Raw genomic sequence first — 12,191 nt, forward strand, 5'->3', positions numbered from 1 at the left:
TTATTCTCCCTCACATGCGACTCTGTCGTCTGGTTTGTGTGAGAGGGACGTTGCGTTTTCTTTCTTTCCTTCCTTAGATTTGCCTGCCCCATTTTCATGCCCTTGCTTTGTTCCCAGTACAAACAAACAACAAATGTGTTATGTTTATGTGGACTTGTTGCAGGTGGTGTTTAACTCGGTGATGCGTTGGGTTCGATTCGACTTGGAGGGTCGTCGTCACCACATACCGGAGCTGCTGCAGGGCATCAGGCTGGCTTTGCTGCCCTCTGAGTGTCTGCTGGAGGCCGTGGCCTGTGAGGAGCTGGTGATGGCCGACAAGAGGAGCAGGTGGGTTGAGATATAGACGCACTAATCAATCAATGAATGAATCAATTGATCATTATTTTATTCAGCACTGCTGAATAAAGTATAACAGAAGTTCTAACAGGACACTTGAAGGAGCAGGGTCCTACACAACAAAGCGAGTTAAACATATCCCAGACATTTTCTCCTGATTCGGCTTCACTGAACCTAACAAAGGAGATCACGCTAAGCCGTTACATAAATCAGGTTATCAACATGATAAGTCAAACTAGAGTTACCCTGAGTGCATTCACATGAACGGGGAGGAGTAGGAAACATAAGACTAATCAAAGACACGTACAGTCTGCCGGCAGTACATTGGCATATTTCTCAAACTCAGAGCTCTGATATTAGAAAAATATGATTAAGTGAAACGAGTAATCCAGACTAACATCAACACAGCTGAGTTTGAAACATGAAGGAAGAACTGAGAGATAAGACAAAAACACTTAGAGTGAGTCACCATAGTTCATACACCACTGCTTAAATATATCTTATAAAATGACCACTGTGATAAAAAAAAGTATAGACCTTGTTAAGCTGTGAGGACAAAGGTCCCCATGAGTGTAGATGTTTGTGTGGCACTATCTGTGTGTTCCCTGATGTAAATCAGTCCACAGTGTTCACTTTAGTTGTGGAAAGACTGAATTTCTCCTCAGGAGCTGATTTTAGCCGTGACTGACTTCCTGCTTTAAAAGAGCAGCTTTCAGACAGTGTGCATGCCAACAGAGCTGACAGACACGCTGATTTGTCTGTCATTCTCCTCTCCTTCAGACTGAGATCTGCTCCATCTGCTGCTCTTGTTGAGCATCCAAATCCTTTTTAAATTGCTCCTGTCTTTGAATGAGACTGGTGGGAGTTGAGACGTGCGAGCAGCGTGGCTGTTGATGGAGAATCAAGCCAAGCTTTTAGGGAAGATGTTAAACAAATGTGTCTTCGTCTCTCTGGTCATGTTGTGTCTTCCTCTGCAGGTCGATAGTGGAGGAGGCGATGCAGTGTAAGAAGAAGATCCTCCAGAACGATGGCGTGGTGACCAGTCCCTGTGCTCGACCACGAAAAGCAGGACACACACTACTGATACTGGGAGGCCAGACCTTCATGTGTGACAAGATATACCAGGTACACACAGCCCTTTATACCTGCTAAGTAGAGCTAATATGCTAATAAAATAATGTTAGCATTTGAGTGTGATGGTTTAACGGACAGCAGAGAGTTTAAAGATGTTAAACAGAGATGATTTGATTCTTCGGGTTCTTTCTCTGATATTCAGTTTATTAGCACTCTCCACATTTATTATAATGACTTCACTCTGCAAAGCTCAGCCTGTACTCTGAGCGGCTCCTCAGTCTGAGGTTGGCTGCTCCCTGAGGATATTATCAGAGATGAGGTTTCACCCTTGTTTCATTGCACTGACTCCAGATCAAACTCTGTCGGTAAATATAATAACCTCTGTGGTTGGTGTGTGTGTGTGTGTGTGTGTGTGTGTGTGTGTGTAGGTGGACCATAAAGCTAAAGAGATCATTCCTAAAGCCGACCTGCCCAGCCCCAGGAAGGAGTTCAGTGCCTGTGCCATCGGCTGTAAGGTGTACGTGACGGGAGGACGAGGGTCAGAGAATGGGGTTTCGAAAGACGTCTGGATCTACGACACGGTCCACGAAGAGTGGTCCAAAGGAGCTCCTATGCTGATAGCCAGGTGAGCGTCATGTGTCATAGACAACAGAACATCAACAGAGGCTTCTACACGGTGGTCCAGCTGTTAGGGCAGCACGAAAAGGAATTGAAGGACCCTCATACATACAGGCAATCCCACTTTAGAGAATAACAAAGTGACTGAATAACATGTCAGTTTCCTTAAGCTCTCATTACTCACAGTGTTTAAAGGACACATCTTGACAGATTCAACATTACTTCATCAGTAGTTATCATCATTAATTACGGCCTGTTTTTGGAAGTTGAGACGCTGTACAGCATATGTGTCAAACTCAAGGCCCACGGGCCAAGTCCTGCCCGCGGTGGCATTATCTTTGGCCCGCAGGATAATATCAAATTATTTATAGAGCTGGCCCGACGGTATTTTGCACACACCACTAAAACTACAAGTCCCACAATGCACTGCATGTCAATCGAGTACCCGCACGCGAGAGCCGTTACCCGACTGCAGTCAACTTTCAGCTATCCCTGTCCCCCAAAAATGGCTAAATGAAAGGTGGACTTTGAAAACAGAGGGATTCAAGACAGGTGGGAGGCAGAGTATATATGCATGTGCATAACAGAGGAACTTTTGAGATTAAGATCAATGCATGGCACAACTACGGGGAAGAGGTATCCAAATGAACTGAGGCTGCCTTTGGATAAATGTGTGGGACTGACGACGGATTGAGTGCCCGTGAAGTTCAGGCAAAAGAGTGGATTAGTGGGCAGGATCGGGGAGAAGATGTGGGAGGAAAACAGCGCAGGTGAGCTGACAGTTTATCACTGCATCATACATCAGGAATCACTGTGTGGCAAAGCCTTGAAAATGGAACATGTGATGAGCACCATAACACGAGCAGTTAACTTCATAAGAGCCACATGTTTAAATCAGCCCCAGTTCAAGTCTTTTCTGGAGGAGTTGGGTTCAGAATATGGTGACTTGCCCCATCACACAGAGGTGCGATGGCTGAGCCAAGGAGAAGTGCTGTAAAGGTGTTTCGAGTTGCATGAGGAGATCTGTCAGTTCATGGAGAGCAAAGGGAAAGACACAACAGAGCTCTGTAATACAAAGTTTCTGTGTGAAGTGGCGTTTCTGTGACATCACGAGCCATCTCAACGCGCTCAACCCGCAGCTTCAGGGGCGGGGCCGTGTGATCACAGACATGTACGCTGCAGTGAGGGCTTTTAAAACCACACCCCCCCGTGTGGGACACGCAGATGCTGCAAGAAAACTTGAGCCATTCTCCGTGCTGCCAAACTACCTGTGTGAACAACTGTTCTCTTTGATGAAGTTAAACAGAACATCTCACAGGAGTCGTCTTACTGATGAACACCTTCACTCAATCCTGAGGATTTCCTCAGCTCAGAGCCTGACCCCAAACATTGATAAACTTGCATCCAAGATGAGATGCTGAGAATCTGGCTTAGACTAGTGTGCATCACAGAGCAGCAGACTGAGCTTTAATGTTTCCTTTTTGCACTTTTTCTTGCTACCACAGGGCATTTTTGGTTTTTCTTTGCCGAATTTTTTTTGCTAATGTTGTTGGCCTGTGGAAAAATATTTTCTTAAGAAATGAGTAAAGCTCATTCATTAGATAAGCTACAGATTATGCAATAAGAAATTAATGCAACATATTTTTCGTTTTTTAAATGTTTATAGCAATAATTTAAGCTTTGCTAGTTCAATGTTCAATATGTGCAATAAGTTAATTTCAATAAGTTTCGCAATAAACATTAAAGAAGTCCGGCCCTTGACTTGCACCGATTTTTTTATTTTGGTCCTCTGTGTATTCGAGTTTGACACCCTTGCTGTACAGTGTCTGTTCTGGATGTGTGACTGGAGGAGGATGGGAAGTGGTGGAGTTACTTCTCTTAGCCTTCATCACACTACACTTTGGGGTGTTGTTTTCAGCGAGTTGAATATGTTAGTTGTGCTGTTTTGTGGCACTCTTTGGCGTTTTGGGTGACCAGCTTCTTCGTCCTCCTGAGCACTCTCCAGTGTTTACTCTTCTAAACTGCTGCTTCACTGCAGACTCTTTTGGCATGACATGCCAGCTCCCTCAAAGGTCAAGCCAAAACCTCTCTATCGCCCCCTGGGGAAGCAGCCGTTAGTTTAAGGAGCATTTAATTTGACTAGCAGCAAAGAGTTCTACCGGCGGAGCAAGCAATTTAAACTTAATGATCAGCATCATGGGCGCAGTTGGGCTGGCGGTTTTAGGCGTGTGCCCCATGTAAAGAGGATATAGTCTTCATCACAAAAATGCCAAAAACTACAACTTAAAAAAAATCTGCATCAGTCATGTTTTTGTGTTTGCGGGAATCCAAAACTGTGAGCTCACTTTATATTCTTTGAACTGTGCAGCCCTGTTAGCAGTACTCAAGTACATAAAAGTACAAACACACACACACAGAGTTATAATGAGTGTGTTTTCTCCTGCAGGTTTGGCCATGGCTCGGCTGAGCTGGAGAACAGCCTCTATGTAGTTGGAGGTCACACAGCCATAGCTGGAGTGTTTCCTGCCTCTCCATCTGTCTCTCTAAAACAGGTCAGGACAACTTAAATTAAAATTTTCACTTGTATCTGTAATCATGAATGTATGTGTGTCATGGTGTAGTACATTTCTCTGATTGACATGTGACAGGAGACATATTGAAGTGTAAACGTTGGTTTCTGTGTGATGTTTGCAGGTGGAGCGTTATGACCCCCTCAGTAATAAATGGACCATGATGGCTCCTCTCAGAGATGGAGTCAGTAATGCGGCAGTGGTCAGTGCTAAACTCAAACTCTTTGTGTTTGGAGGGACGACCATACACAGAGACAAGGCCTCAAAGGTTACTTTTTATAGATTTACATACACCTCTACACATGAAGCATTTCACCTCCTGCTCAGCTGAAAACAGACTGTTCAGACTGAACATGAAGTTTAAACTAACTGCAGCAGCAGTGACTGTGAAGATCCTTGTTTGTGTAATGTTGTTTCACTAGTTAAGACAAATAAAAAGATAAAGCTTTGGCTTTAATAATAACATTCGAAGATGCTTTTGTTTGCTTAGTTTTAGAGAAAATAGTTTGAAATGAAAAGATGTCACAGGAAACAAAAATACCATTGAAAGCTTGACTGCAGGTCTATCATCTTTGTAAGTGATCAGAAGTGATATTAATGAGCGCACCAATGTACCAAATGTTGTGCCGTATGTTCTCTTTGAAGCACTTGAAGATACTGCCTGAAATGAAATTATAATGAGAAAAATAATTCAGTGTTGTTGCTCCTGAACGCAGCCTCTCACCTGTTGAACCTCCTCTGTCCTCCTCAGGTTCAGTGCTACGACCCCGTGGGGAACCGCTGGAACATCGCGGCTGAATGCCCCCAGCCGTGGCGTTACACGGCAGCAGCTGTGTTAGGGAGTCAGATCTTCATCATGGGGGGCGACACTGAGTTCACCGCCGCCTCTGCTTATCGGTTTGACTGTGAAACCAACCAGTGGACACGAGTGGGCGACATGACGTCCAAACGGATGAGCTGCCATGCCGTGGCGTCAGGAAATAAGCTGTACGTGGTGGGGGGGTATTTTGGAACGCAGCGGTGTAAAACGTTGGACTGTTATGACCCAACGTCAGACAGCTGGAACTCCATCACCACCGTGCCTTACTCTCTGATCCCCACCGCCTTCGTCAGCACCTGGAAACACCTGCCTGCCTAAGGGGGAGGAATTAGAACTACAGGTAAGGTCTGAGGGATACTCATGGGATAAGGGGGGGTGTCCAACCAACCCAGCACTCTTTAACTCAACATACAAACAAGACTAGAGGAGTTCTGCTACCAATAAATACACTACCTGATACCTGACTTTTCAACGCCCCATCCAACTCGACTTATTAAGTAACAGCTGTAAACTAGGATTGCAGCCATCACTCATCCCTGGATCACACATTTTAACTAACTGTTAGTTTGTATCAGGCTTCATTATGACTCCTGAATGATTGATGGATTCCAACCTGATGATGTTAGAGAACACCTGAAGAGCTAAATCCAGCTCTACATCTCAGCTGCATCCAGAAATACAAGTAAACACAGGAACAGGAGTGCTGAAGCTTGTGGTGCTGCTGACTCAGTGATTCTCCTTCAGTAGGAAACTGATACACCAGCAGCCTGAGACAAAGTGCAGAGACGTGTAATCGATGCTCTACAGACAAGAGAGGGTGTTGAATCAGAAAACAGAATGAGAGCCACTGATTCATGTCCATGAACTGAGACATAAAAAGCTACAGTGATGACTTTGACCTGATTCATCCTCTCTGGGTATCTCTGCTCCCTTTGTGGATAGATGTTTGATCCCAAACTGGGGAACTGTGGATATATATTTTGTACTTCTTGGCACTTTACAATCATCACTGCAGGCAGTGTGTTGCAGGCGGTGTGTTGCAGGCGGTGTGTTGCAGGCGGTGTGTTGCAGGAGGTGTGTTGCAGGCGGCGTGTTGCAGGCTGCGTGTTGCAGGCTGCGTGTTGCAGGCGACGTATTGCAGTCGATGTGCCCTGGAACATCGACGTGTAACAGGCTTATAACCATCATCCTGTGGCGATTTTCTTCTTCATTACTCATAATTGTGTTTATTAATGTTGAACCTTGATTAGTTGGACCTCCTCTTGTTACATCATCATTTCATCTGTGCTGAACTTAGAAAAGTCCCTCCATGTTCTTAAAGAGTATAAATGAATCTACAGAAACAAACTCTCTGAACCATTGTCCTTCACACTGGATCACTGTGTTCTGCAGCAAAGATGCACTTATAAGATATGACGGGGCTCTGCTGTAGTTCAGGACTTCTGCAGCTCACAGCTTTAGCCCCCTCTACCAAAATCCTTGGTCAAGTCTCAGTGACCAAACTTCTCTCTGCATTGTAGTCCAGTGTTTCTCTTGTTTGTGATTAAAACAGGCGATTTATCACTAAGGTTTATATTTCATAATCCATGTAATGACAGTGATATTGTTAAAAGCAGAGTGAGCTCACATTTCTGTTTGTGTGATGATATGAGCAGTCTGCACGGAGGTGAACTTAATGACCTCTGCCTGTGAAGCAGCTGTGTATAAATATCCTCCACCCAGCCTCCTCTTCCTCCTCTACCTCCTCCTCCCTCAGCCTTCAAAAATTCATGCTCTGAAACTGTTTTTGCAGAGCAGCGTGAGTATTTCTGTCTGGTTTATCCCTGTGTGTACACATCTTATTGTGTACATGTGTGTGAAGTCCTGACCTTTTCTTGTGTCGGTGGTGATGTAATGCTCGAAGTGCTTCAGAACTATAATTTAGAACCACTCTGAGCACTCAGTTACCCCCTCCCCCGAGTCTGCACTCAGTCGGGCTAATTGAGAACTGACTGCTCAGTGTTCAGTGTTTGTCTCTCTGTTTTTATGATCATCATTAATTCATGGTCAAAACAGGAAGTGAGGCAAAGACGTAATAAGCTGTAAGAATAGATTCCTCTCATATTTTCATTCATTTATTGAACAGCAGGAGTGACAGTGATCTGAATAAGGCAGTGATGAACTGTCACCTTTTAGAGCAAACCCTGGTGGAGCTGCAAGAGCAGCCTCACATTTTTTATAGTTTCACATCAACATATCTGGTACAGCTGATGCTACATGTTTATAACAGTCCGTGTTTGAGCTCTTGTATGGCTGGGATGTGCAGGGCCCCTTGGATCTGCTCAGGAAGAGTTGGGAGGCCTGAGATGAGGGATCAACTGGCTAAATACCAGGAGAAAGCAGAGGTCAACCTGTGGGAAGCCCAGAGAAGCCAGAAGACCTGGTATGACCAACAGGCTCAACATCTTGAGTTACCACCTGGCCAAAAGATCCTATTGCACCTCCCCTCATCCAATAGCAAGCTCCTGGCAAAATGGTCAAGACCCTTACACTATCTCTCGCAAGATGGGCCCCGTCACATATGAGGTCCATCCTGACAAGAAGAGGCAGAAACAGACTGCACTAGTCTCAGTGTAGTCTCCCATTGGTTCCTGAAGTGTTGTTATGAAGCTCAAAGATGGAGGTCACCATGTTGGAAATGCTAAGGATGGGTCATTGGTGGATCTAGCGGTTTAGGGGCGCCCCATGTGCAGAGGTTTTGGTCTTTGTCTCAGCGATCGACCATTCCCTAGATGTCTTCCCCCACTCTCTGCTCCCCCCAAGGAAAATGCTGAGAACATAGGCTAGCCACCTGGCTAACAGCTACAACCCAACCACCTGTCACTCAAAGAGGCCACGCCCCTTATTCTACCTCCCTTTAATCCTTAAACTAATGTAAACACATGAGTTGTATAAATTCAGTTTGTACAGTTGTCATGAATAGAGTTATGAGCTAGAGACCCAAACTGTTTTTGTACCAGGCTGTAAACATGTTTATTTCTGCTGGAACATTTTAACATGGGGCTCTATGGAGACTGACTCACTGCAGGAGACACACTCTAGTGGACAAGTAGGGAACTGCCGTTATTTTGTACCTCAGCATTGGCTTACGGGAAGATGACTAACTGGCTGAGCGAGTGAGCAGGCTGATATACAGCTGCTACTGTCTGTCTCATCACTATCATCGCTCTCTCTCTCTCTCTCTCTCTCTCTCTCTCTCTCTCTCTCTCTCTCTCTCTCTCTCTCTCTTATTCTCCTTTATCCCTCTTTCCAACGCCAACTCGGTCGAAGCAGATGGCTGTCTAACATGAGTCTGGTTCTGCTCGAGGTTTCTGCCTGTTGAAGGAAGTTTGTCCTTGTCCCTGTAATTTGCTAAACGCTGCAAAGTGCTCTGCTCATGGTGGATTAAGATGAGATCAGACTGAGTCCTGGCTGTAAGGTGGGATTGGATCTTATCCTGTCTTGATGTTGGGTCTTTGTTAATAATAGAACATAGATTTAATGATTTAACATAGAGTATGGTCTATACCCGCTATGTTTGTAAAGCGTCTTGAGATAACTTTTTTTGTGATTTTGTTCTATATAAATAAAGATTGATCGATCGGCATCAATCACTGTAGACTGGGAAACGGAGTCTAGCTCATCAAATCTGATGCAACACATCTCTCATTAATGGTGATCAATGTATGTTGTTGACAGTCCCTGAAAAAACTCAACAATAAACTAAACTAACTGGACTGACATGCAGCAATGAAGAACTGAGGTCATCACTGGACTCACAGCTGCTGTGACGTGGACTACAAGGGGCGAGCTACAGCTGCTTAGCTAAAGATGCGTCACATTAGACGTGTTAGCTTAAAACTGAAACAGGTTTCCTCGATGTCATGTCAGAGATCATCTCTCCCGTGGAACCAACGTATCGTTATTCATACTCTTGTTGGGGTTCAACTTATTGGCTGATGTGATGTCAGCGTTTATCTCTTGTCTTGACTCCATGAAGAATAATGAATAGTGAGCAGACCTCAGCTGTGTCAGAGCTTCTGGTAAAGATGTGTGTTCATATGAAACATGAGTAGGACTGAGACTTCATAGAAGTGTTTAAACGCAACATTAACACTCGTCCTGCTGCACCAGTCCAGACTTTGAAAACACTCTTGGTAAGAAAAGAGCCGTCACTGTTCACAGGCTTCACATCTCTGCTAATTATGGTCGCTTTAACTGCTGCCTGCTGCCTGTCAACTCCACTCCCACACACACACACACACACACACACACACACACACACACACACACACACACACACACACACACACACACACACACACACAGTCATATAATCCACAGCTCTAACTGTCCTCTCCTCTCAGATCTGCCTCTCTCTCACACAGAACTCTTTCTTATGTTAATGCCTGACAGCAGATTAGTCTGTTCTGCTGCTCATGTCTATTCCTGTCTGCACACCACTGAGAGTGCCGTTCGTCGGTGTGTGTGTGAGTCACTGTAAGGATTAGCAGAATTATCAGAGAGCTGTCTCAGAAGCAGATGATATTACGGAGAGAGAATCATCTGAATACTGAGCTGAGGAGTCTTTGAAGAGGAGAAGAGAGGAGTTTTGGAGTCAAATGAGGGAACCACAGTCTGCACAGTGCGGTTTGTGTGTTTGTGGAAGAACTTTTTGAAAGTTTGTTCGTCCACCTGGTCCCACATACACCCTCCTGATAAACTCTCATAGGAGAGATTTATTACAGAGAGCCCAGGATGAATACATTACATGACTTTTACTTCCTTGAGAGAAGCCAGAAAGTGGATATTTGTCAACCTGTGAATCAGAACAGTCTGATGAGTTGTGGCTTATGGAGCTGCAGGTGAGTCGCATGCAGAGCAGAGAGGACACACACACCTGGACAAAAACATGCTCCCGCTGCAGACAAACAGAGCCCGGCAGGGAGGTTTGGAGGTATGGACAGACTTATCAGTTTGTTGGAGTTTCATTAGCGGTGCTCAATTCCCAAAACTGTACAATATGTACATGATCAAAACCTACTACTTATGCACCAATCTGATCTAATTGCTTAGATGTCCTTACATTTGAAATGTTTTTAAAGTGTGTAGTTTAAGAACACCTGAGGGTCAGAGAGGCTTCTGTCCCTGACGTTGTTGTGGATCAGACTGTGAATGTGTGTAGAGATCACATCGTACAGGGCAGGTAGGGATACCTCTGCGGAGTAGACTCAGAATACTGTTCCAAATAACCATTAACTGCTGAAATCCTCGGTCTCTACCTGGAGAAAGGAGGATCATCTTGGCTGTACATTCACTGAGTTTATTACCCAACTTTCTAACTGATCTTCCGGCTGTGTAAGATGCTTGATTCTGATTGGCCAAAACCCCTTGACAACCCCTTGACAATGGTTGTTAACTTTCACTAACATGAGCAAATATTATTTTTGAAGGAGAAGAAGGAGTGCTTAATGAGGACAGTTTGATGTTAAATTGACCGCAATAGGGAGATAAGAATCCATCGCCATTGAACGCTAACTGCAGTGGAATAAATGAAGCGACGCCTCCGAGCTAGTTCAGGCAGACAACTCGAGTTGCAATGCCATACACGTCACATGTCCCACTCTCTTATCCATCATCCAATCCTGCCCTCTGCCTCTCAAATTGGCGGTCTATTTAAACTGGGAAAAATCTCCCATCTCTCCCTCTGCCTGTCAACGACTCTGCTGCTGCATGCCATTGCTGATATTTCTTCTTCCTCGCCGCCTCCCCAGCTTCCACCTGCAGGCTCCGGGGGTGTTTAGTATGTTTTGCTCATCACTCCTCAAAGTCTGCATGTAAACTTTCTGCAGGGAGTGATGAGGCTGGAGCCTGGGCGCCAAACATGAATATGTTTTTGCTGCTACAATAAACAATTTAAACGTGAGTTGTCTGACTGAACTGGGACTATTTTTTTACAAACTGCAAACATAAATCATTTTAAAGCTTCAGGTCTTGTCCACCCTGTCAGGCTTCTATTTCCCATAACTACCTGCTAACCATACATCATCCTTTACTTATCATTCACTACTTCATCTTTGGGCTGTCTCTGATAAACTTCCTGCAGCTCTCATGTCTGTTGAATCAGCTCACTGTGATAATGCTAGCTGCGGCTCCTGCTGCTTCATATTTCTTCAACACATCTTTGTTGTGATGACGACTACCCAGGTTATTTGTTGAATTTAAACTTGAGGACTTTATTCCTTCTCTCTGAATACTTTATAAGTTGTAATCCAGTTTTCTGAAACAGAGAAAACATCCACACCGGTGATGCCATCTTTACTCTGTCAGCCTGTTGCCCCGTGCTTGCTCTTCTTCTCTGTAATAGTGGATTTCTATCTCTCCCCCTGACTGTGTTGTAATGTGTAGGATTTTAATACGTGAATGAAAGCACCTTTGATCAGTTGTTTTTATTGGGTGTAGCTGTATGAGAATAATAAATCATGTTGAAATTCTTCTAAAACCGGAGGATGATTAATGCATCCTCAGATTCTGTGGCATCCTCAGTGACTCCCACAGTCAGCTGTAGAAGAATACAGACACATCCTGTCAGTCAGTGTGTGTTTAGCACTCTGTACAGCTCTGTCAGAGCAGCAGTATCTACATCCTGCATTGTAACAGTGAACCGAGTTTACAACCAGTAAGATTTGACACTGTGCAGGCAACGTGTTACTTCAAGGTCTCATCTCATCTCATCCTCATCATCACACCTGCAG

At 44.6% G+C, this 12,191-nt stretch overlaps 1 protein-coding gene across 1 annotated transcript in view; it reads left to right on the forward strand.

Moving 5' to 3' along the window:
* The window catches only part of LOC117814987 (kelch-like protein 25), a 30,957-nt gene that overhangs the window by 13,652 nt on the left and 5,114 nt on the right, over positions 1–12,191 (forward strand). The window contains exons 6-11 of the mRNA XM_034686595.1: positions 164–327; positions 1,314–1,461; positions 1,839–2,035; positions 4,475–4,580; positions 4,723–4,866; positions 5,350–5,758. Of these exons, the coding sequence (XP_034542486.1) occupies positions 164–327; positions 1,314–1,461; positions 1,839–2,035; positions 4,475–4,580; positions 4,723–4,866; positions 5,350–5,736 (1,146 nt within the window). The 3' untranslated portion in view covers positions 5,737–5,758. The remainder of the gene's footprint in view (positions 1–163; positions 328–1,313; positions 1,462–1,838; positions 2,036–4,474; positions 4,581–4,722; positions 4,867–5,349; positions 5,759–12,191) is intronic.

The sequence above is a fragment of the Notolabrus celidotus genome, chromosome 6, assembly GCF_009762535.1.
Source record: "Notolabrus celidotus isolate fNotCel1 chromosome 6, fNotCel1.pri, whole genome shotgun sequence".
Lineage (NCBI taxonomy): Eukaryota > Metazoa > Chordata > Actinopteri > Labriformes > Labridae > Notolabrus > Notolabrus celidotus.